Below are 25,182 nucleotides of genomic sequence, written 5' to 3' on the forward strand. Positions count from 1 at the left end.
GTGGTTAAAGGAACATATAAGGACATCGCAGCAGACAAACACATAAATCTATCAAAGTCCTCCAGTGCTCTAAACTATCCAGATGGTCAGACGTCCTAAATGACCTTCCATTCTCAGACTTTGTTGTCGATCATAAACTACACATTGTTCAGTCACTCAAAGAACATCTGTCAACTTTGAAACAGATCCACATCCTCTCTGTGGCTACATGACTAAATGTTATGAGGTTTTGTGTGAAAGTAAATACTTCTCACTTGAATGATGGGATGGAAGGTGTCTCTTACCAAACACCCCAGTTCACTCTAATCATGCAATCTGTGATAGATGAGGAGTTTGTCAACATGAACCCTGACATGAGAAATTAGGTCAGACAAGAGGCAAGCCCAGTGTTCAGTCTTTCAATAGAGGTGTGATTTATGATCTGTGTGTGTGTGTGTGTCTGTGTGTATGTATGTGTGTGTGTGTGTGTGTGTGTGTGTGTGTGTGTGTGTGTGTGTGTGTGTGTGTGTGTGTGTGCAAACAGCACTCTAGTGTGTGACAATGTAAACATTTCCTCATTCTTGAGATATTGAAGGAACTCCATTCTACCTTTGAGCTGTTCCACCTGTGTACAAGGTCATGGCATAGACTCACATATTCAGTCCTGTATACATTCACACATCCATAGTTACCCACCTTCATACATACATACACACACACACACACACACAAACAAACACAAACAAACACAAACACACACTGCATTCCTGAGAGCCGGTGAAGAGCCTGGATAAAGTTTAGCGAGAGAAGATGAGGCATGTGGCTACAGGTAGAGCTCCCGCTCTGAGCTGAAACATTCACAGACCGACTGGGTGTGACTGCACACACAACACAACCACACATCCAGCTATGTCCTGCAAAACAAAAAGTACACAGTGGTCATGTTGAAGCATTTATAGGGTTTTGGTTGCTCACATTTTGGGCACATTTTTAACATTTAACTATAGAAGACAAGATAGTCCAAAATAACATCTATGTTTTAAGAGTAAGTTGGCTCCTTTTTAGTGCCTGAAAACTAAATGGTGCTAGGACCAAACCATTCCCTTATTTTTTACTTCTGTGCATTTTAAATTAAAATGTAATTGTTTATTTTTTATGAATATAGGACAATATGTTGACTATCGCTTGTACTCTGAAGGTCTTCTGCACAATTTAAGTTTCTAACTGCCATTATATGTTAGCAGGTGTTAACGGCCACCAGCGGATGTTAGGGACATAACTTCAGTTGTGCACCATCAAGTGTCATACAGTCTCAAAAACATTGCACACACATTAAGTCTATTGAAAAATGATCTTGTGCAGAAGAAAGGTGGAAGCAGTTTCAAGTGCAGTACAGGGACTATTATATGGGTTGAGCAACGGAGCTAAAGAAATCAAATATTTTGTCTTTGGATGGTCTTTCATTGTCAGCGAGAGGATGGATAAAACCCCAAAAGCCTGACTGTTAAATTATACCGTAAACATGATAAAATAAAATAAAAATAAAACTTTATTGCAGTCTTGTGTTTAGAAGCCTTGAGTTATTTATATTTAAGAAGGGAGGATATTCACCAGTTTGTGGTGGAGGATAAGGAGGGGCGGGGGTGGTTAGTATGAGTGGATGGTAGACACAGGGTTTAGGGAGATGAAGGATGGGAGAGGTGAAAGGCGTTAACAGGATGGAGAGAGGTGGGACGTTGTGTGAGTGAGGGAGGGGTTGGTGGGCTTTCAAGGGATTCTTCAAAACCCTCAGCCTGAAACCCAAAACCCTCTGTCTGAACGACTACCGCCCAGTAGCACTCACCTCCACCATCATGAAGAGCTTTGAGCTGTTAGTCCAAGCCGTCATCACCTTCTCCCTCCCTGATTCACTGGAGCCACTTCAGTTGGCCTACAGGCCAAATAGGTCGACTGCAGATGCCATCTCCCTCCCCGTACACACTTCCCTCTCCCACCTGGACCAGAGGGACACATATGTGAAATTGCTGTTCACTGAATGCAGTTCAGCATTCAATACCATCGTGGCCCTGAAGCTCGTCAACAAGCACAGGGACCTTGGGCTCAACGCCACTCTCTGTGATTGGATCCTGAACTTCCTGATGGGCAGTGACAGGCTGATGCTCAGTCCTCTCCTCTACTCCCTGTTCATTCATTACTGCGTGGCCACCCACAGCTCCAACACCATCATCAAGTTTGCTGGTCAACGGCGATGATGAGATGGCTTACAGAGAGGAAGTCACACCCCTAACATTTTGGTGACAGGACAACAACCTCCATCTCAATGTCAGTAAAACGAAGGAGCTGATCGTGGACTATAGGAAGTGACAGTGAGAAGAGCCTGCTCCCCTTTTCATCAACAGGTCTATGGTGGAGAGGGTCAGCAACTTCGGTGTCCTGGGTTCACATCAGTGAAGACTTCTCCTTCCGCAGGCTGCAGATGCCAGGATTCTCCTCTACAGGTGAACCATAGAGAGTATCCTGACTGGCTGCATCACCGAAGTCTGCCAAGCACATCACCAGGACAGATCTGCCATCCATGGAGGACCTCTACACCCAGTGGGGTAGGAAGAAGGCCAACAGGATCATTAAAGACCCCGCCCTTTCACCCAAACCATAAACTTATCTGTCTGCTGCCATCTGGCCGACGGCAGCGCAGCATCCGGGCCCGCACCACCAGGCTCAGAGACAGTTTCATCCCCCAGGCCATAAGAATTTTAAACTCCTCCAATCTTGATTCTTTTGTCTCCATCTCTCTTACCGCTCCTTCTTCTCCATCTTCTCTGTCAACTTAAATATAAACCTAAACTTTGGACAAAGTATGAAAATTCCGATTTTGTGGTGCATCTACACGTTAATTTGGGTATCTGCCATGTCTACGGTTACAAAAAGCTAACGCTAGCTCCCTAGGGGCTCCCCCCGGCTAAGGAAGTCTGGCTCCGCGGCTAGCGTTAGCTCGCGAGCTAACCGGGCCGGTGGAGCCCGGCTAGCGTTAGCTCGCGAGCTAACCGAGCCAGTAGAGCCCGGCTAGCGTTAGCTCGCGAGCTAACCGAGCCAGTGGAGCCCGGCTAGCGTTAGCTCGCTGCTGCTTCCCGTCAGACATCTAAGTGGCCCCAGGGACACCGCTAAACGTTGACTCAACAGTGTGGAAGGATGCTGCTGCTGCGCCAGCTCAAGCTCCCACTGCTCCCACTGCAGGGCTGCGCTGGGGAGCTGGGGCTCTCTCAGCCAAGCTTCGGCCCTCCTGACTCTGGTTCAAAACAAATTGGTCGCAAGATTGTATATTCGTCTCCAGTAGCCATATTTCTACAGAGGTAATGGAAAGCTTAAAATCTTGGCACTTGTATCTCATGAAGGAGGGAGAGTGAGGGGGGGGGCATGGCACTCAAAACAGGTCAATCTGAGGAGGGCTGTTTTAGACAGAGTAAAAAGGGTGCTGTTTTAAATTATCCTTGTGGTATTTTGACCAAAATATGTTTCAGACATTTCATTAAGACCCCAAGGAGCCATATCAACTGTGGTAAAATGGGCATAATATGTCCCCTTTAAAGGAAGCGAGGGCATGTGCTTCCATGTTACCATAGTGTGTCGTGTTTGCCTCTAGCAATGCAAGAACCAAGTGGATGTAATGAAGCCAGATGCCGATGATTCTTTTGAGACTCAGGTGAACATCAGCAGGTTGATGATGGAGGTCAGGAAGAGCTGCAAACAACTTGGAAAGTATCTTCTGTGTGCATGGAGTGAAGTTCTGAAATATTGAATAGCAAAGACCTCACATACCAGAGATGTGGTTGTGCCATTTTTATCTTTTAAAATTATTTTACTTGAAGGTCATTATCAATGAAACCCAAATAAAAAACAGGTGAAATGATGTTATCCCAACATCATAATGTGACAAAGATATGTCTTTTTCTTATGTAAAGTTATTTTTTTCTGATTACAATGTTTGCAGAAGAAGCTGCGATCTAATCTGTAACAGATACGGTATGTTTCAGACGTTATGTGGTATGTGGTTTAAAGTGGCTCTTGTGGCTATTGTTTAGGTGTAAAAGAGGAACATTTTCAAGCAAAAACAAACCCTGATGAATGTGAAAGTGAATTTCTCTGATCTCTGTTGTAAAATTATTGAATGTTATGAATATATAGATATCAAAAACATCTTCACCAGGGACTCATCCATTGCTGTTTGCACAACATCAGCCTAATATTTATTACTCTACTGCCACCATTTGGCGGAGAGCTGGTACTGGAATGGTTGTGGATATGTTCCTCTCACGCTGTGTGTACCAAGTTTTAGTTACACAATGTCTAAATAAAACACAATGTGCTTTGGCTTTTTGCTTTGTCACAAAAAAAATATTCACAGTGCTGGTGGAAAAAGTAAGTGCATTTATAGATCAGAGCACTGGGAAATTTGATCATTTGGTAGAAATGACCTGACCCAAAGCTCTGGTATCTGTAATCAGACCTGCAAGACATTCAGGCGGAATTTTCAACCATTCTTTCAAACAGAGCAGCTTCAGATTTGGTGTTTTTAAAGTTTTCAGATTTTCAGTGTAGTAGATTCAGTTTGAAATTTAGGGTCACTACGGCTTCAAACTGCTTCTACTGATTCTCAGTTGACAGAGAGCCACCCTGACATCCTCCTGCAAGAAGCATTTAATAAACCCGGGAAGTATTTTATCCTTTCACTGATGTCCAGCTGCTCCAGAGGAAGCATCACACCCCTAAATCACGAAGATCCCCCCACTGCTGGGATGATGATGGGATCACTTTGCTAATCTTCGAACGCACAGTGACTCTTGTGTGTTTAGCTCTACCTCAGACATTCAGGCTGGTTTCATTGACTGGACCGATTGGTTTACTCCTAACTTGTCGTGTGTTTAGATGAGGGTGTCCATATTTTTTCTAAGATGTGTATAAAAAAGCAGCTTGGTGAAATGAATGGCAGGTGTTCTGTGAAAACAAAGTGTATACAGGTCATGTTTTACCCATGTGTGTAAAAGTCATGTAGAAATGCAAAATTTAAGTTAAGAAAGGAACATAATTATTTTGGTTAACAAAAAAAGATATTTAGGCTCCCTTAGGCTCCTGTGATTACATAGGAGATGAGTCGTCCATTTAATGAAAGGAGCCTTCTCCTGAATGTAGAAGGGAGAATAAGCTATGAAGAATAAAACCAACAAATTTTTATCCATGTTTTGCATTAGAAGGTTAGTGATACAAAAATATTTTACTTAAAAAGGAAAAAGGTTCAAATTAAAATAATGATTTCTGATGATTAAACCCAAGTTAATTGGGGAATACCTGAAATACTGAATGATTAAATTCATTCACTGCAAAGATAAAGAAAATAAAAACTGATGCCTGGTAACTTTTGACCCGTGTTGTGTATCAAAGGGTTTGAAAACGGAATTAAGAATCAAACTTATTTCATCCTTTTCTCATGAAGGCAGCCGAGTTTAATTCCATTCGGCTCAACTCGGGTTCTACTCGGCTGCACTCGTGAGGGGGGAAGTGGGCGTTTCCGGCATCTCAGGCCCCGGTACAATCGGATGATCCCGGGAGGGCGGGGCCAAGTAAGAGGAAGTGGTACAGTGGGTTGACTGCTCCCAAGATAAACCGGCGGCCAGCATCTCTACCGGCAGTGTCACCGTTCATCTTCTTCAAACTCCTCTTCATCACCACCGCTGTCCTTCGCAAGTTAAGAGCCTGACAATCATTCACACACACACACACACACGGAGGATTTAGCTGCTTGCAAACCGAGCGTCACTTTGTATGCTGCGGTGTCTGAAAGTGAAGGAAGCGGAGATTAACGACCCAGATACGCGGCTTTAGGATGGAGACTCAGATACATGTGCCCGTCGGCTCGCCGGTCATCAGGAAAATCCCCATCTTCGTGGACGAACACGACGTGGCGGGGGGAGCGATGGAGCTCATCAAAGAGCTGAGACCGGCGTGGGACTCCAGCCTTGTCAAGACCAAGGTAAGGTTTACTGCTATGCTAGTTTAGCCCCGTGTGGCCAGGCTCAGCCTGACAGCTCTGCAGCGGTGTGAGGGAGCCGTGGAAACACGACACACCGGTGTGCTTCTCTAACACACGACACTCGCAGACATGCTCCCCCTCTCATTTATGAATGAGGACCTTCTTTCCATGTTTTGTGGAACAATGTGGACTAAGCTAGCAAGACGTTGCCAGTTGGAACTCCTATCTGTGCTAGCAAGCTTGTGCCGGTTAGTAGATTAGCATAAAAGACACCAGGGGAATATTATATCTATTGAGCTAACGTCATTTCCCTTACCAGACAGCTTTATGTGACCAAAGTGCTCTGCATGAAGTCCAAGTCAGGCTGTCACCTGGTGTCAGTGTCAGCTGGTGGTGACATGGTGCTCGGTTGGGGATTGTAAATTTCTCATGGGAGAAGACACACCTAATGGAGGCTGTCACAGCTGGCTGATCTCACCCCCAGTGTTGCAAGTAATAGAAACATGAGATGTCCTGGTGGCGTCTGGTCACTGCATACTGCCAAAAGACAAAGACATTATTACCACACTTTATTAAGTATATAAAGTGTGGAAGTGTTGATTTTACAGCCCTGAAGTTCTCGACTCATATGGATGTAACAGCTCATTGACATATGCTGTGCTGTTTACAGTTTCATGCCCACAAAGTATTTGCAGCACAATTCGACTAAACGACCATACCTGTACATTTCAGCACCGCATGCAAACAAAAGAAACAGAAACAAATCAGATTATTATTGTCTCTGTTAGAATATTGTCATTCGGACAAAGAGCAAATAACAACAGATTAGACTGTAAACTAACACTAAACTAAAGTGGCAATAGAAATTCGTTAATGGTAATGATAAAAGGAGTAAGTTATATTGAAATATTATTGCACAAGATATTAAAATGAAGGGATGTTGTTAGTTTTAATGCCTTTCAATTCCAAAAGTTGTTAATGAATTCAATGTGACAGGAGCAGAAACCAGATGGTCCAGAGGTACATCAAGGAACTGTTGCTCCTGTAGAGCTTGTTGTCACAGCAAGCTTTCATGTTTCTTGGATGAAGAAGACACTGTAAAACCATTTCTGCAGACAAAGTCTGTGGGAGGGAGCTTCATCCTGAAGTCAGAGATTTCAATGAGAGACTCAGCGCTCACTGCTCGCATGGAAGAATGCTGCAACACGGTGTACATGTAATAGTTACAGCACTAATGTTGTTAAATTGTGTCACATTGAGTTTTTAGTCAAATCCATTCAGTTGGGTGTCATCGACATAGAAAGTTAAACTGCTGCTGATGATAATATTAATAAATTACTGAAAATAGAAGTGGGGTTGTAACAATTAATGGTTTTCATAATTAATATTTTTTATATTAAGTCCATAACATCAGAATAACATCAAACTAATGAATGTTCTGTAAAACCAGCTGATATGGATTCTTTGGGGCCGATACGGGTAAAAACCTTTTCGATACTGTTATATCGGTCAATGTTTATCAAATGTATTGGCTTGGTGGGTGACAGTTTAACCAAACTTAATTTAACCTTTATTCTAAATCATGAAAAAGAAATAAACACAAATGTATAGAACTTTAGAATAATATAGAAAATATAAATATTTGCACTAATAATAAAGCAGTTACTTCTCATATTTGAGGGACTTAAATAATTTCATATGTTCATCGCATTAGTTGTTGATAAATTTTATTTTTAGTTTTCTTTTTGGCCAACAAGTTAATCTACCCTTTTACATTATGAAATCTTAACCTTAAATATTAGGAAAAAAAAAAATATATCTATTTTTTCTATCCTGCTTATCCCTTTCTTAATGGTTTCTGGAGTCAATCCCATGCAGCCCACATTGTGAAGTTGTGAAGTCCCAGTGCCCATATATGTAAAGTGTGGTGTCTGAACTTTTTCTGTGGTACTGTTGGAACAAATAACACACATTTTTAGCAAATAAAATTAAAACTCAACATACTGGTTATTTGACTGGGTTCAGTTTTTACATTTACCAGTGTGTTGACTTTTTTTCTTTTGAGGTTTTGTGTTATAGTGCATTCCGTTTTGAATCTGATAATTGTAATAATTCAAGTTTTCCAGGTATAAAAATATAAAGCCGTGAACTTATTTCCATCATTGATCGTGGTGTTTTCATGCACCACAAATGGAGACGTATATTTAGTATCTGAGAAATGTTTAGAATATAAATTGAAAATATAAATAATTGTTTGAACAATTATAAAAGGCACAAAGACGTGATTCAGACAGGGTAACAATTTTTATTTTATGTAGTCCTGCATTCATTTGACATATTAAGGGATGTGCAGATCAAACATTTAAGGGGCCTGATCATGATGGGAGGCACAATATATTTTTCATGAGTCACTTGACAAATGCTGAAGGTGGTGGTTTGCTAAATAGTTGATGACGATGTTAGGCAAAGGACATTGTAAAGTTGATTCCTCATAAAGGATCAAGTGACTCATGTTTCATTGTCAGATCAAAGTCAATGGAGTGACACCATTTACTGCTATGACTATTATGGTGCCATGATTTAACCCAGCTATGGCAACCATGTGTTAACATCCTGCTGGCTAATCTCTGTGGATCGGACTACACACCTGCCACCCAGAACGTGGTAGTGTTCACCTCGCTTGCTGAAAGGCCTCACTTCCAGGGCTTTTCCCAATGACCGTCACCCAAAACAGCTTTTTCCCACCGGATGCTATTGTCCAGGTGTGCAATGGCAAAGCTGCATGACTGTCAATATATTCAAGTCACAGCAGCTGATGGAGTAAGGAGGACAATGTAAGATTAAGTTTAGTGTTGGTTATTTTGGATGAGTCAGGAAGGATGTTCTTGAGCAGCAGGGCTGTTGTTTTGATGAAAGCGGGAAGCATTAAATGTGGTGGGGAGCAGCAGGGCACTGTTACCAGAAACAGCTGCTTAGTCCCTCCACCTGGACAGGAAGAATGTTACTGTAAATACACATTGTCATTTCCAAACATCTCACACTTGCACAGAGGTTCTGAAAACAGACAGATTGTGCCAGTAGCAACAGAGCAGCAATCTCCTTTTACAACGTTCTCACGCTGAAGACAGACTGAGTCTTCTGTGCCAAAGGAATTCAGTTCAGGGCCGTGCAATCAGACCACCAAACCTATATCACTGATGGGGGGGGGATAAAATGTTACCTCTGTCTGGGACTGGGTCCAAGCTTATCGCTGTCTGTCGATGTATTGATTGCCGGTCTTAGCGGCGTATTGTGTGGCCGGTAGACTGGATCAGTCATGTGGTAGCAAGGGCGTGTATGCTTGTGTATGTATGGTCATAACAGGGATGCCTGTGCGCCCATCTTTGTGGTTTGTCAAGTGTGGAATGTCAGATATGCGTGTGTGAGCGTCCGGGCAGGGGGCACATGTGTATGTTGTTATTGTGTTTGCAGCAGTGGGATGGGCTTTGCTCGAAGGCTTCCACTAGAGTGGTGCTGTGATACAGATATTTAAGACCCTACTTCAGACGCAGGGGAGACTTTTCTTTGGGTGGCACTTATTCAGTAACTGATCCAACAGCAGCTCCAACCTGCAGAAGATTCAATGTGCCTCCATTGTTCCAATGTAAAAAGTTCGAGTCTTGTTGTGCAGCCTAATGCATTGGCTCAATTCTGAATTGTACAAAACAAAACAGCAATACTGCCTCAGTTAATAAAATTACCTCATGAGTTTTCCATTAAGAAAAACACGCAAAAACTTTAATTATTATTAATAGTTATTCATATGAAGATATGAATAACTATGAAGTTAATAAGAATAATAATGAATAATAAATTACTGTATCATATGACTCATTTTCTTCCCAGCTCTTCACTGATGGAACCACCAACAAGCTGGTGGGCTGCTATGTGGAGGACAGTCCGGACGATGTGGTGCTGGTGCGAGTATACGGCAACAAGACAGAGTTGATCGTGGACAGAGACAATGAGCTCAAAAGCTTTCAGGTAGTGCAAAAACAAATGGGTGTGTGCTCTCTCCTTATGCACCACAGATTTGTTCAATGTGCTGTGTTTTTTTGTGTGCCTCATGTTTAGGTACTACATGCGAACGGTTGTGCGCCCCGCCTCTACTGCACCTTTCAGAACGGCCTCTGCTATGAGTTTATGCAAGGGGACGCTCTTGGAACGCAGGATGTCCGGGATCCTTCCCTGCTCAGGTGTGGACATGGTACAGTCATTGGGCTGCTCAGGATTTTGACGTAGCCCAGAGATTATACATTTATAAAGTATTGGGAGCTAGAGTTTTGCTCAGAACCCTTTTTTTTTTTTCTTTTTTCCACATAGGACCTTAGACTATTTTACAATGCCTCAACATTGCAGGAGAGACCAAAGGGAAACAAACACAAATAAGTTACATGCAGATGATACAAAGGAAAACAAATATATTTGTGCAAAAGAATTGCTGGCGTCCTGGATATCAACAGAAATGTGCCCAAAGCAGTCAATTGTAATACTGTATTTGGTAATGCACAATGTCCTTGGTGTTTTTTATAGTGCTGTCAAACGATTAAAATATTTAATCGCGATTAATCGTGTTTATGTCATAGTTAAGTCAAAATTAATCGCACATTTTTATCTATTCTAAATGTCCCTTCATTTATTTTTTCTCCATAATTTTTTTTCCGGTTTAATGCTCTATCAACATGGAAAAGTGGATTAGCTTGCTTTATGCAAATGTTTTATTTTATTGAAAAACAACATTGCCAAACAGGGCGGTACAAAATAAAATTATAAAGTGCACATTTCAGGTATACATGGCCTATAGTGCAGTTAAACCCTGGCTTAATATTTTCTTTTTTTCAATTTTGCTGTAAACATAGCAGTCAGGCCTCTCAAACAGACAAGCAACAAAATAACAAACAAACAAAACACACAGGCAAGTGTCGGCCTACTTTGAAATAAATTAAACACAGAACTTTGTAGGGCTATTTGAGTCCTCCCCATATTTGTGGAAAATGTATGAAATAAGAACGTTTAACTGACAGCACTAGTTTTTTACCACATTATTTGTGTCAGCTCAGTGTGTATTACATGAAGTGTAGTTTTCATTAGACTTCTCTCCGGAACTCTGCAAGAGATTCTTGTCCTAGTCTAACCTTGTAGATAGCATTATCTTAACTCTGAATTATGGCCGTCTGTCACTGTGTCCTTGGGAATTCTTTGTAATCATGTAGAAAACAGTCTAATCGTTCATGTTGAAAATCCCATTGTGATTCCTGTGTGTATATATGTCTCTCCTCTCAGAATGATATCCAGGGAGATGGCTCGTATCCATGCAATCCACGCACACAACGGCTGCATCCCCAAACCCAACCTCTGGATCAAGATGAGAAAATACTTCTCTCTTGTGGCCACAGAGTTCACAGACCAAGCCTCCAATATCAGGTCAGATCAGGAGTCCAGCCAAATATTTTATGAGAGCCAATGTGCACCATGGAACCCGACACAAAAACCACCCCATGTTTTATAAATTATAATCTGGTTGGAGAGGGATGTGGGCTGCTTAATAGCCCAATTACAATACGCTCTCTGGTCTAGCAACATTAAGTCTAAGCATGATTATCTGAAGTCAACATAATTGTCTAGTCCAGTCATTCGGTCAAAGTATGGGCCGCTGCACCCTGGTGGGCTGTGAAGTCACTGCAGGTGGGCCATGAGATGTCATCAGAAAATAAATAGATAAAAAAGTTTCAGATTTTGAAGTAAGCGTTGATTACCACAAAACATGTATGATTGATTTTTTTTAAGTAATCATCACAGGTATTGAAACAGACATGAGATTTAATTCCATGTTCTTATTTTATTTGACCAATATAGCAGGTGTCATTGTTTTTGCTGACCGTCACATTAACACCTGAACGCATCATTAGCGGGGAATCATAGATGAGGGAGAACTTTGTTGTGTGCTGGGTCAAGCAAAACGGAGCTGAGGGAAGCTGCTTATGAAGAAGGGGAGTCAGAAAGTCAAACAGCATCATTCAAAACTAAAAAGAGGACTCGCAGAAATGAGTCAAGTGAGAACCTGTCGCAGGCCCAGAAGGCAAACCCCAAACCTGTGTGTGTGCTGTGCCCTGAGATGCTAGCTAACTAGACCCTGGGGCCATGCTAAGTGTGCCGCCGCCGTTTAGAAACTAAACATGGACAATATTTATCCAAGCCTCGAGTATCTTTACAAATATGCTGACAGAGCATCGGATCCAGCTACGCAGCAACATCACCCCTCTCATCGGGTGAGCTACAGGTGACACAATGTCCCCTTCACGCAATATGTGATTCAATATCAAGTATATCAAGATAAGCTGCTTGAGGTGTCAAGACTAGAGAAATTCCAGGGGTTATGTCAGTTTATGGATACAAAGTATTGAACCACAGGTAGTGACTAACTGAGCAACATGAAGTATCATGCATTGCACTCCTCTTAAGTGTAAAATAAACATTTAATGATCACATTGTCGCTCTTGAATGTCGTAATCCTGTCACAATGACCCAATTACAATGTAGGCTCAACATCGTGATGCCCGTCAGACATTGTCGTCGGACGAACCCTAGGAATTTTGGACACAACCATTGTTTTTAGTTGGGGCTAATGTAGTTAGCATATTAGCATTTCCAACATAGTGTTACATACATAAGTACAGACTAGCAGAGCTGCTAGGATGGCTGTGTAGACTTATAGTCTTGTTATTTAGAAGTTAAAAGTGCTATTTGTATCTGCATGTGGTGGTCATGGTTTCTTGCCAACAGCTTCTGTCATCATCCCGTTTACAAACCAAAAGGAAAAAATACGCCCTCTGAGGATAGAAAGTTAACTTCAGTAGAAGCTAAGAAATGATCGGAATAAAAGCAAGAGAAGAGTTGACGCCAGCACTGCTTTCCACTGCTGGACACAGCTCTTTGTAAGTGAAGGAGTTAAGTGTAATGCTGACCACACAATCTGTCTGCCCAATTGATGAGTAAACAGCTGTAAATGCTATTATTGTCTACTTAGAAAGAAACAGAACCTTATTAAGGTCTTCGGAGAAATAAATGTGGATTATGAAACTTTAATACAACAACCCTTTCATGTGTTGCAATCAATCTAAAGCCTGTTGATATGGTGTGTAATAATGAAAGAAAGGAACGTTAGAGGTCAAGGCTATCGATTATCTGCTGATATGATAATCAGATTGTTCTCTGAGCAGACACAGTAGAGTTAATGGGAGTTCACGCTGAAGATGGTTCACTTTGCTTCTTGACCTAACCTGTGGACAAAGGTGGACAGTTTCATAACCGGGCCACCTGCCCAGTCACAGCTGATATCTTTGTTCCAATGGCTATTAAATTAAGTCCAGCATGTGGTTTATATAACTGTAACAGTAACAGGCGACTGGATTATGGAGTCTGAGGCATGCAGTGGGCCAGCAGATGTTTGCTTAGCTCTGTGTATCGGGTCACTTTCCTCTCCTCCTTGGTAACACAGATAGCTTGAGTGCCCAGCTCCTGGGCAGCAGACACTGGTTACAACACCGTCTGGATCACGGTGTAAAAAATCCACATTTTAATGTGTATTTGCAAAGAACTGGCAGATGTCTGTGTGACGTGTGATATATCCGTGTAATCAAAAGTTATTTCACCATCGATGACATAAAACACTGGTTACATCTCACATGTCAACATTACGAGGTCTGTGCTAAATTTGTGTGAGACAGGGAGTGAATAGATGGGACTTTGGAAGGAGCGGCTGATAAAGGTGAGGTAGTGAATCAGGAAGAATCTGATGTGTGTGGGGATTCTTCCTGATTTGGTGTTCTCTCAGGTGGAATGTACCTTTTGCCCACAAGAGGAGCGGCAAGTATGGATTTCTTGTACCTATATAAACGTGGTTAATAGTTAATGGGCATGTTAGATCAGTATTATTGCTTATACTCTCTTGACTGAGGTTTTTACTGCAGGTGACAGTGGAAACTAGTGCTTTTGTCCACAGAGGTGCCAAAATCAACTGAAATTAAAACGTCCTTGTAGGACCTTTTTAACCATAAAGTGAGGGCACATTTTCCGGGGTAGAGAGTAAGGGAGTCAGGCTAGTGGTAGTTATTATTAAGATTTGACAAAGTCTCCAGGAAAGAAATTTAAATGTCTATATAATGTCTTATGTGTGCACTTGTTTACCCAGCCTCCCTCTCTCGTCTCCTGCTATCAGGCTGACTGTGACCGTGGATAAATCTCATAAGCACATTAGAGTTAGCACAGGGGTCTCTGCTCAGCACTACGGTCTGGTTGGCTAAGCCACTGACACGTTGACTTAACCCTTTCTCCGCTAGCCAATAATACCACTGTCAGCCAGACACAGGTGATCTGAATGGGTCAGCGTGTCGCCCAACTTCGGCTAAACATTTGTTGGATGTATCAACGTTCAGTTGGCCTGTGTCATACGCACACAATTGGAAAAGGTCAAATATTTTAATACATGGTGATAAGTGAATACAAAACAGTGACAGATTAGATCATAGGTCAAACATGTATACTCAAAGGAGACATAACACTGTCCATATTGATTTAGGAGCTGCATAACTATGTGTATCCAATGGGAACCTGTTTCTCTGTCACTTTGATCTCAGGAGAACAGCTAGGCAGTGTCCCAGCCTGTGCATTGTTATTGCATGTCTATCTCAGCTGTTTTCACATCCCACACAGTTTGTTCCTGCTCAGTAATGATACCAAAACAATGAAAGGTTGTTTATTCATATCCAAAATATGTACGTAGTAAAACAGTTCCTGTCACTTTCCCTTATCATGCATACAGGGCCCAGTGTTGTGTTTGGGGTACCTGAAGTGTGCTGACATATTCTTCTCTCTTGATCTGTCTCTGTGTTTGCGGCTCAGGATCCAGCAGGAGGTGCCCAGCAAGGCCGTTCTGGAGGAGGAGATGGTTTGGATGAAGGAGCATCTATCCACACTTGGCTCCCCTGTAGTGCTTTGCCACAATGACCTGCTCTGCAAGAACATAATCCACAACAACAAAGAGGGTGGGTACCCTCTAGTAAATCCCAGCATCCCACATTTATTCATTAACTAACAACCAGACGGATCTCATCACACTGCAGCAGTAAACATCATATAGATACTGTATATGTTATGTGAAGTGACATATACACTACATTGCATATAATTTAGCTGACACTTTAATCCAAAGCAACTTAAAATAAGTTTATTCAACCATGAGGGTACAAACCCAGAACAGCAACAATCATGTAAGTACATAGGCTTAAAAAAAGCCAAACTACAAAGTGCTACATGTAAGTTCAACATATAAGTGCAGCTAAGCCCAGCTTTCTCAACTTTTTGAGATTTGACAATGGTTGTTAGACCATCATCTTCTTAACCAAGGTGTAGTCAGAGGGACATGTGTTTTTAGAATGCAGCCTCTGGATGAACTACAAAGGTCGGATGGCACTATCAGGCAGATCAGCCAGGAGGGAGTCTAGGCGTGAGATGACCAGAGCCTGCACCAGAACCCGCGCCACCTTCTAAGTGAGAAGGGGACTTATTCTCCTGACGTTGTGAAGCATGTATCTTCACGGTTGTTGCAGCAATGTTGTTGGTGAGGAAGAGTTGACTGTTGAGTGGCACATCGAGGTTCCCTGCGGTCTAGGTGGGGGCTAACACAGAGTTGTCAATGGTGATAGTAAGGTCATGGGTGGGAGAGCCTTTCCTTGGAAGGAAAAGTACCTCGGTCTTATCAAGGTGGATTTTGAAGTGGTGTGCGGACATCCACTGAGAGACGTTGGTCAGACAGGGAAAGATTTGTGCTACTACCTGTGTTTCAATTTGGGGGAAAGAGATAATTAGTTGGATGTCATCTGCGTAGCTGTGGTAGGTAAAGCCATGTGAGTGAATGACAGAGCTGTGAGAATAGGTGGGCAGAGAAAAAAGGAGGGGACCAAGGACGAAACATTGATGGACGCCAGTAGTAAGAGGACACGGTTCTGACACAGGTCCTCTACGAGTTACCCAGAAGAGGCGGCCTTTGAGGTAGAATGTGAGCAGGGAGAGTTAAGAGTCTCAGACACCCAGATTCTGAAGTGAGGAAATAAGGATCTGGTGGTTCAATGTGTCAAACGCAGCAGGAAGGTCTAGAAGGATGAGGACAGAGGAGAGAGAGAGAGTCTGCTCAAGCAGTGTGAAGTTGCTCAGAGACAGCAAGGAGGGCAGTCTCAGTTGATTGGTCTGCCTTGAAAGTAGACTGGTGAGGGTCAACAAGGTTGTTATGGGGAAGGTAGGAGAGGAGTTGATTAACGATAGTATGCTCAAGTGCGTTGGAGAGAAAAGGAAGAAGACAGACAGGTCTGTAGTGGTTACCTTCAGATAGGTTGAGGGTGGGTTTCTTGAGGAGAGGGTTAACTCTGAGAAAAGGAAGAAGGACAGTAGCAATAGACTGATGATCCAGATGTGGTTTATGGAAAGCTACTTTCAGAATGTTGGTTTGTTGAATGGGGAACGCATTGAGTCGGACAACCACGGATCTGGCGAGGGCTTGCGCACCTGCCGTGAATTAAGAGCACAGGAGGAAGCGTTTGTTGCTAGACAATTCCCACAACTTATAAGGCATCAAAGTTATGTCTCGTTTTCCTAATGGGTTCTTCATACGTGAAATGCAAGCTCCGCAAAAGGTTCTGACCCATTTCTCTAGAAATTTTCTGGAATTAATGTCCAACAACTCGACTATAGTCGAAAACTGTTGCGCAGAAAAGGGCATATCTGACAATGTCTGAGTTGCTAGGACATCAACGGTCAATTTTTTTTTTCAGGTCATGTTCGGTTCATTGACTATGAATACTCCAGCTACAACTACCAGGCCTTCGACATCGGCAACCACTTCAACGAATTTGCAGGTTTGTTGAACCACAGCATGATTTGTCTGTGAGGGTCAATCTTAAATCCATGTACTGTAGTATAGCTTCTTATACAACTGTGTGTGTGATCAGGTATGGCTGAGTTGGACTATGGGCTGTACCCCAGTCAGGAAATGCAAATGGACTGGCTCAAAATTTACCTGCAGGCCTACAAACTCTTCACCAAGAACACAGATGATGTCAGCCCGCGGGAGCTGGAGACACTTTATGTACAGGTCAACAAGTTTGCTCTGGTGAGGAAGAAAATTTGGCAAACATGCACTCACACGCCCTGTGTCTCACATGACTTGACCTCACCTGATATCTGATTTGTCTCCCCAAAGGCTTCTCACTTCTTTTGGGGCTTCTGGGCACTCATCCAGGCAAAATACTCCTCCATCGATTTTGACTTCCTCGGGTAAGTGTGTGTGTGTGTGTGTGTTGTGCCCCCCTGTGAAGAATATTGCATATCAAATTACATTTTTTTTAACTGTGTGGGTTAAACAGAACTTAATGAAAGGCTGATAGGGGTTTATATTTAGGAAGTGGTCCTAAAGAGGTTCATGGACTATAAACAAATCAAACTGGGGCTGGGAATCTTCTCACCTCACGATTTGATCCGATTCAGAGGGCTAAAATTCTATGAATAATTTTCTATCACTCTATGACTGCTAGAGGTGTGCATCTTCACTAGCTTCATTATGGTGCTTTGAAAATAGTATTTTAGACTGTTACTGTTACCAATAGTGATCGGAATTTACAAAATAAGGGTTTTATATCAAACATCTCAGTCTGTAACAGTGGTCAGTGCTCGCCATTCTGATTTTACACTCATTCAGTTTAGACCCGTGTGCTGCATCTTTATTCTCTACTGCATAAGGGTGGCCCTGGATGGCCCCTTCTAGTGCAGTGCTCCGATGGTCAACAAGTGACTCTGCTCCTCCGCTCTTTTCTAAACACTCGCATTGAGAGCTGATATTTCTAAAAAACTTCTGCATTAATATTTATGTTTCTGGATAAACAGGGTGTGGCTTTTTAGTCTCTGGGTGAGTGGGTGATAAATATTTAACATTTGTCTGGTAAAGTTAATTATTAAGTTACTATATCCTGAATGAAAAGAAAAGAGTATGAAAAGAGTATTGATAGTTTGGTGATTTGCTGTAACCACAACTGGACCAATGAAGGAGAAACAGCTAATGCTAGATAGATATCCTCCTTTATATAATGAAAGACAAACACAACAATGAATGTATGAGACCTACAAGTGACTCAGCAGATGTTAAAATGAAATGAATGAGAGTAAAGTCTGGTTTGAATCAGGGTTAAAGTTATAACAAGCTAAATTAACAATAATCAATTTTCCTTTTGGGAACTAGTAAGCTTTATGTGCACTTTTTGAATTCCAGCATTATAGGTGGAAACCAGTGGCAGCTAGTGATAAAATGTATTGGACAAACAAACTTAAGCTAGACTCAACAAAACAGAACAACCCACAATATGCCAGTCCTGTAGCCTTCATCGTTGCAAACATTTAGCCTCATTGTGTTGTCTAAGTGACTGTGGGAACTTTTATGCCGTTTTGCATTTTACAGAGAGATGTTTTAGTTCTCGCACCCCATCGTTGTCCACAGTACCTCCGTGCCAACACTTTGAAACAGGGGACGCAATATAAGACATTTCTTACACCACATCCGGTTAGTCAACTCTGTTTCTCATAACAAGAGTTGAGAAGCCCCAGGTGTACGCTCGTCCTCGATCACCTGCCGGCTGCTGAATCTGTAAATCGGTTGCTTTGTACTGAGCTCTTTTGGCCCTTTTTTTTTCCTTATCAAAGAATGTTTTGTAACGTAATTACCGGATTGCAGCAATTCCACCTTAAGTCTCCAAAACTTTGCCGGTCAGCTCGGCAGAGGAAGAAACTCAGTGATGATCGACCAATCACATTAGATGTAAAGAAACGTGAATAGATACAAAATTCACTGTAAGTGAAAGTGGGATTGTTTGGGGTGCAGAGAGCTGCATTCTGCGGAAAATCTGCAACAACCAATTAATGAGCAGCCTCAGGTCCCAAGGTTGCCAAAACTTTTAGAACATACATTCACTCTAATTTGGCTGGTGCCCCACACTAGGAAGTATGTATTCAGGCAAAAATTTTACAAATACAATTTGAAAACAACTGTTTATTGAAAACTCACCCAGAATGAGCATTGTACTAGTAAAATATTATTATATAATTATATTACATAAAAAAGTGTATATAATTTTTTTCTCAGGATGTTGGAGGGGGCATTGCTCCTTATTGACAGGCCCCCACTGGTAGAAACTAGCATGCTAGGCTAACTAGTTTCTACTTAGGGAAACATTTTGATGAGCGAGCTTTCCTTGAGCCAAAAGCAAATGTCAATTTTGTAATAACATTTTATTTTTATTTTTATTTGCCTTTATTTAACCAGGTTGGTCCCGTTGAGATACAATGACCTCTTTTGCAAGGGAAGCCTGGCCAAGACAGCAGCATACTGTCTTGGCCAGGTTTATGGTGAATTCATTTGGAAAAGAAGTCTACTTGCCAAATGAACTTGCCAATTTATCTAGCGTACTCTCTGAAATTTGAAGGCCTTACCATTATTGTAAAGGATGGTAAATGTTGCACAGCAGTGGTGGATTATAATTTTTACTTTTACTTCTCTACTGAACTGATCCCTCCTATGTTTGTTGCAGGTACGCTGTGCTTCGCTTCAACCAGTACTTCAAGACCAAACCTGCGGTGATGGCCATGCAGATCCCAGAATGAGAAGAGATGAGAGAATGAGACAGGATGAGAGGAGAAGACAAGCAGGAGGGTGTAAAAGGTTTTATGGTGGGAACTCTTCTCAGTGAGCCAGTTGCCAATTGAGCACTGCTTGGTCTACCCGGCATCCCTTTTCTGCAACAAGCACAGTTGCTCTTTGATTCCTCCAGACTTGGCTCCACATCTGTCACAACTCTAGCTCAACAACTATAAAACTTCCATGAGTTTATTGTGTGTATGTTCTTAGTTTATCTCTATAAACCTGACGCCTTGCTTTGCTCAGCAGCTGAACCAGTCGTAGTGAACACAGCAGTCTGAGTTTGGGTAGAGATCACTGCTTTACTGTCCTTCAAACCAGGGCCAAAGTGTTCCAAATCGCTGGTAGTGAAGGTCAAAAGCGAGATGACACTGTAAGGACAGTTAGGTTCTCCTGTTCTGTGCATCGTATCTGTGGCTCAATGCCACGTCCTCATTACAGTTAGAAACTGGCTACAGATGCTTTTCACCTGGGATTCATCAAATTCTGCATATGGTGTGCAGTGAGATCATTCCTCCTCTTAACAATTCTAATCTACCTGATCCATCATTCGCATTTCTCAGTTTTTGGTGCTAAGTGCTTGTTGCTGTGATATCTCTGCACTGTACTTCCCAGAGTCCGCCTGTACATCTATTGCTACGAGTGGCACTGTGCCGTCTCCTTTCCTCTGATTGATGCAGTTTGAGCTTCTGTCGGTTCCTCCTCTAAATATTCAGCAAACTGCTGTTGCTGCTGCAGAAGTATGAAAACTACTTTTCTTTCAGCTTGTGGACTTTTCTCCTCGAAAGACCAACCTGACACTTTAAGATGTGTGGTGCGACAAAAAGAGAAGCTTCTCAATGACTTGTAGTAGGTTGAATCACTATTGTGTTCTAGCAGTCAGTGATAGAAAGAAACTAAATGTGCATTTTGTTATGTTTGTAGATTATTTATCTCAGGTCAACTTCTGTTCACTATGGGTTGTTTTAATTGGAGCAGGGGAGCAGCAGCAGATATGAAGGAGACTGTTGTGAAGGCCACTTTAATCTCTGTCCATTTCTGTCCTCAAACCATTTTTTCACCCCCTTGACTTTTATGGTTAAAGCGACACACTCTGTTAAACTTTCCAGACCTCTTGGAAAATCCCCTCTCCTCTAATGCTTTACTGCTCCTCAGTTTACCATCTTTATTCTCCTCCCACCACAGTCAGGTTTCATCCCTCCCTTTGCCCACAGAAGTGGAGACTGTTATGCCTGTTCCATTGGACAACTTAACATCAGAGACTGCTCTCAGCTACAATCTGTAATCCAGTCACATAAAAGACCTACAGCCAAATTTGTCTTACATAATCACACATTGTGTTATTCGTGTCGAGGGTCAAATTGAAACTAGCTTTAAAAAGATGCCAGGGATGGGTTTTCTGGGGCTCACTGTCCATCATGAGACCACCCTTGTCCCTTCCAGAAAGGAGTTAATCAACACTTAAACAAAGTTTGAACCCTTAAACTGGGACTTCAGTGTTTGAAATACTTTTTGAATTAAGAAAAAAAGGTTGATGAAAACGTTTTGTAGGTTCAAAGCATGAAATCATAAGATGGAGTCAGCCCTGGTGTGGTCTGGAGACTTTACAAAAGTCTACAGATGTGGAGTTTGAAATAAGTGAGTTTACAGAGTAGTGATGTAGCACATGACATGAGAGGAGTAATAGCTCCTGGACTATGGATTGTATGTATGATATGCACAATGAACACATTTGAACAAGGATGTAGATGTTCAGATTTCCAAATTTGACTTCACTCTGCAAATGTGACACTATAGTTACCTGTTCCTCATCTCTGCTTGGGGCTATGGTTTTATTCCCATTGGGGCTCTTTGCACCATGTCCAGTCTTAGTATTGCATTTAGGAGGGAGCCAATTGACAGATTTTTAATACATATTTATCAAAAATGAATCAGCGGAAATATACTGACTTTTCTCCAGTAAAGGATTTCTATTTGGAGATTGTTGTCTCCAGTTACAGGCTGAACTGACTCAATTGATGTCACCTGCGTCAAACTAATGATCATGTTTACTATCACTTATTGTTTTTATTATTTATTAGTCTATGAACTGTTAACGTTTGTTAAAGAATGCTTCCCAGAGTCCATAAGTGGTCTCTTAATTGTCTTGGTTATGACAATTTAGCATTTATTCTAAAACTCAACACCACACACACACTTCCATAACCAACAGGACAGGATTCAGTCCTCCTTCTCATCTTTGACGTGATCACTGATCTGTCCGGTCCCACCACTGGTAAATACATACCTCAATCTCTATGAAGCTGTTCATTCAAGCTGGGCTCCAGAGAAGAGGACAGACTTATCTATCACAACCACACAAATTGACTGGGGGGTTGACACTGAGCTCATTTGTCAGAACAGACAGAGACTAACTGACGATATTGGTTTTCAAGTGCTTTTAGAGGGGTCACATTTATGTCTGAAATGTGTCCATGGATCTTAGACTCAGATTTGATGATAAGAGCTGTCTGAATGTGAATTATAACAAATTTTAGGGCTCTGTGAGGCTAAATTAATTTAAGAGGCTACTTAGTGGAAGATGAATTGATATGAAGGAAATTATTTGGGAGCAAAAACCAACCAACAGAATTTTCCTGGAAAAAAAAAGAAAAGAAAAAAAAAAAAGAAGTGCAATCCTGCACAATAATAGTTAATTTTTAGGGTGAGAATAATCAAGAGGCTCTTATTTTAGGGAACTAATAGTGGAGTAATCTGCTTAGTAGATTTGCAGACAAAGGCCAAATTAGTGAGCTTGCTGCTTGAATACACAATCCCAATATCCTGTTCGAAATTTAGCCTGGATGAAGAGGACATTTGCACTCGATGAGCTTCTGCATTCACCTAAAGAAGGATACTGTCCCTGAGTGGACCTCATCTGTTGACACAGTTTAGGTTCAGGCTTATTCTATTTCCACTGAAACGACATCACTAGTTCTTGATGTGGTCTGGACACTAGTGTTAAAGGCTGTAGGGTTGAATTGAAAACATTTCAGAGGAGTGCACACATTTTTGCTCACCTTACCCACCATGTAGTGTGGAACCACAATGTTTGTCACCAATTGTTTGTGTTACTGAAATTGGTTCAGTCCCGTGTCTCAGAAACTGCAGCAAATTGAGAATTCTAACTCTTTTCTAGCAGGTGTTTAGTTTATCTTTAAATACAAAAACTACATCTATGTTACACATTAGACATAACTTCAAGTCCAATGTACTCTTGCTATCTTTTTCAGGAGCTTTCAGATGCCCCATATAGCCTTGGTTATTAGTTGTTTCTCAATTCACATATTGATCTCTAGAGAGATCTGTTAAATAATAACTTTATTCATATCCCACCTTTCAAAACATAAGTGACCGGCTTCACAAAGAGGAAAAAAAAAAAATTAAAACAAGAAGCAACTAAAATGTCTTTTTAAAATCAAAGAAAAGAAATCAAATAATACATCTCATTAAATGTAATGCAAAAGGAAATGTTAAAAGAATATGCGGCCTAGAAAAAGGTAGTTAGTGGAATGAAGGAATTGGTATTCCGTGGTCTTCAATGTTTTTTTAGCTTTACAGAACATGAGTCGACCAACTCTTTGTAGGCATGTGGATTGATATACACAACTTGAAAAAAATATTAAGTTCATAGGCCTTCAAAATTCATAGGCAAGTCATTGGAAGGGAGAAAATTGACATGTTGTTTACCAAAAGGTGAGCTGAAGTTAGCGTAAGGTTTTGAACTGACAGTTGCAGATGTACAAGCCATAGATGAAAAGGAGAAGTTAAACTTCGTGCAAGGATCATATTCATGTTCTGAATAATGTATGTTTCTTATTAACATTAATAGAAGCAACGTTATATTCCTCACTACATACTGGGTAAGGTGACACTGAGGCAAACGAGAAGCTAATGTGAATATTTCATGAAGTTCATGATACACTTTCACTGTTTCTGTGGCGACCACTCTGATTCCAGACTGACTTTCTGAATTTCCTGTTGGCATTTGAAAGCATATTTAAAAAGTGTTTATTTATTAACTGAATCTAACACTGTTTATCACACATTTTCTTTTATTGTTTTCCAATCATACCAAAATGGTTACCTTCAGAGAGTTTGCATTGCAGTTAATTTGAGAATAACAATTTTTGTGTGCCCACACTGTACAGATAACTGATTATTTTTGTTTCTTTTTATGCCGATATTCACTTTTTGTAAATGGTTTGACTTGAAATGTAGAGCGAGCCAGTGTTTGGCCTGTAGATGTGACTTTGTAATGTGCTCATCCACTGAGTCAGTGTGTGCGGCCAGCGGAGATGGAGGATGTACATACTGTTATAAATACTGTGAAGCTTACTGTACACTACAGTGATCCTTCACCTCTCTGTAGGAGTGGCAAGGAGAATTATTTAACAGTTGTCAGTGAATATTTCCATAAAAATGTATAAAATTGGGAAAAAACTTGTCTATTGTTGTTTCTGTTGTCTCAGAATTGGTGGGAAATTCATAAAACAGCCAATATGTGACTTTTTTTTTTGTTGAGACTCCAGTTTCCTCCCGTCTTTGTGTCTTATGTGCCAGCTGACCCTGTGGCGTGGCCCTGGCCGGAGGAAGAAAGGCAGAACTTGTGTTGGAGGACATCCTGCTAAACACGCTCACACACACACATACACACACACTTCGCTTTTATTTTATTTTCTCTTTTCCTACACATTTATATCAGTGCCAGTAGAATAATCAAACGTATTCAGCTGTCCAACCACCAGTGGGAGCGACTGTGTTTTGAGAGTGACACTTGTGTACCCTTCAGAATCTGGGGCGGATTAATATTAAGAAAATATTCTCAATGGTTTTACTGGGAGAAATTCAGTCTATCATCATATTTAATAAATTACTCACTATAGTTTGTGAAAAGCTATTAAGTCAATCAGCTTTTTACAATGATCGTGCTTTTCTCTGTCTTCTGGTTATTTTGTCTGAGAGATTTTCAAAAGTGATGTCATGTATTTCTTTGCACAAGTTAGAATCATTAGTTGACAGTTATGGGCTGTGTCATGTCCAGGTGATGTCACTCAAATTAGGCACTGTTAATTACAATGACCTAGATGGTTTTTAGTCAGTTATCTACAATCAAAATGTAAAACTGCTTATATACATTCATGATGGATTGTAGAACTTTATTTATTAATATATATGACTGACTAACTTTTGCTTATGGCTCATTAGAAATTTGTTATACCACTATCTATCATTAAAGTCATACTAACTATAACTGCAGAGCATGGGTAAAATATTACTGATGCTAATTCTATGTTTAAAGTGTGAAATTGCAAAAAGAAACACATGGCCATGCTACTCCTTTACTTAGAATATTAAATGTATA

General features: G+C 41.2%; 1 protein-coding gene across 1 annotated transcript; it reads left to right on the forward strand.

Moving 5' to 3' along the window:
- The first annotated feature begins 5,619 nt into the window (after window positions 1-5,619).
- On the forward strand, window positions 5,620-24,442 carry etnk2 (ethanolamine kinase 2). Its single transcript, XM_062394649.1, has 9 exons — window positions 5,620-6,004; window positions 9,890-10,027; window positions 10,118-10,239; window positions 11,327-11,467; window positions 14,945-15,087; window positions 16,870-16,953; window positions 17,047-17,207; window positions 17,298-17,371; window positions 19,672-24,442. Exons 1-9 carry the CDS (start codon window positions 5,858-5,860, stop codon window positions 19,742-19,744), a joined length of 1,083 nt encoding a protein of 360 aa, XP_062250633.1. The 5' UTR covers window positions 5,620-5,857; the 3' UTR covers window positions 19,745-24,442.
- Window positions 24,443-25,182: the final 740 nt, after the last annotated feature.

Source organism: Platichthys flesus, chromosome 2, assembly GCF_949316205.1.
Source record: "Platichthys flesus chromosome 2, fPlaFle2.1, whole genome shotgun sequence".
Taxonomy (NCBI): domain Eukaryota; kingdom Metazoa; phylum Chordata; class Actinopteri; order Pleuronectiformes; family Pleuronectidae; genus Platichthys; species Platichthys flesus.

Excerpts from the sequence above, each read along its gene's own strand:
- etnk2 (XM_062394649.1), top strand. The coding sequence starts at position 5,858 with ATGGAGACTCAGATACATGTGCCCGTCGGCTCGCCGGTCATCAGGAAA. Across the intron at positions 10,240-11,326 it reads CGGGATCCTTCCCTGCTCAG|AATGATATCCAGGGAGATGG; the intron begins GTGTGGACATGG and ends CTCTCCTCTCAG. Across the intron at positions 16,954-17,046 it reads CCACTTCAACGAATTTGCAG|GTATGGCTGAGTTGGACTAT; the intron begins GTTTGTTGAACC and ends GTGTGTGATCAG.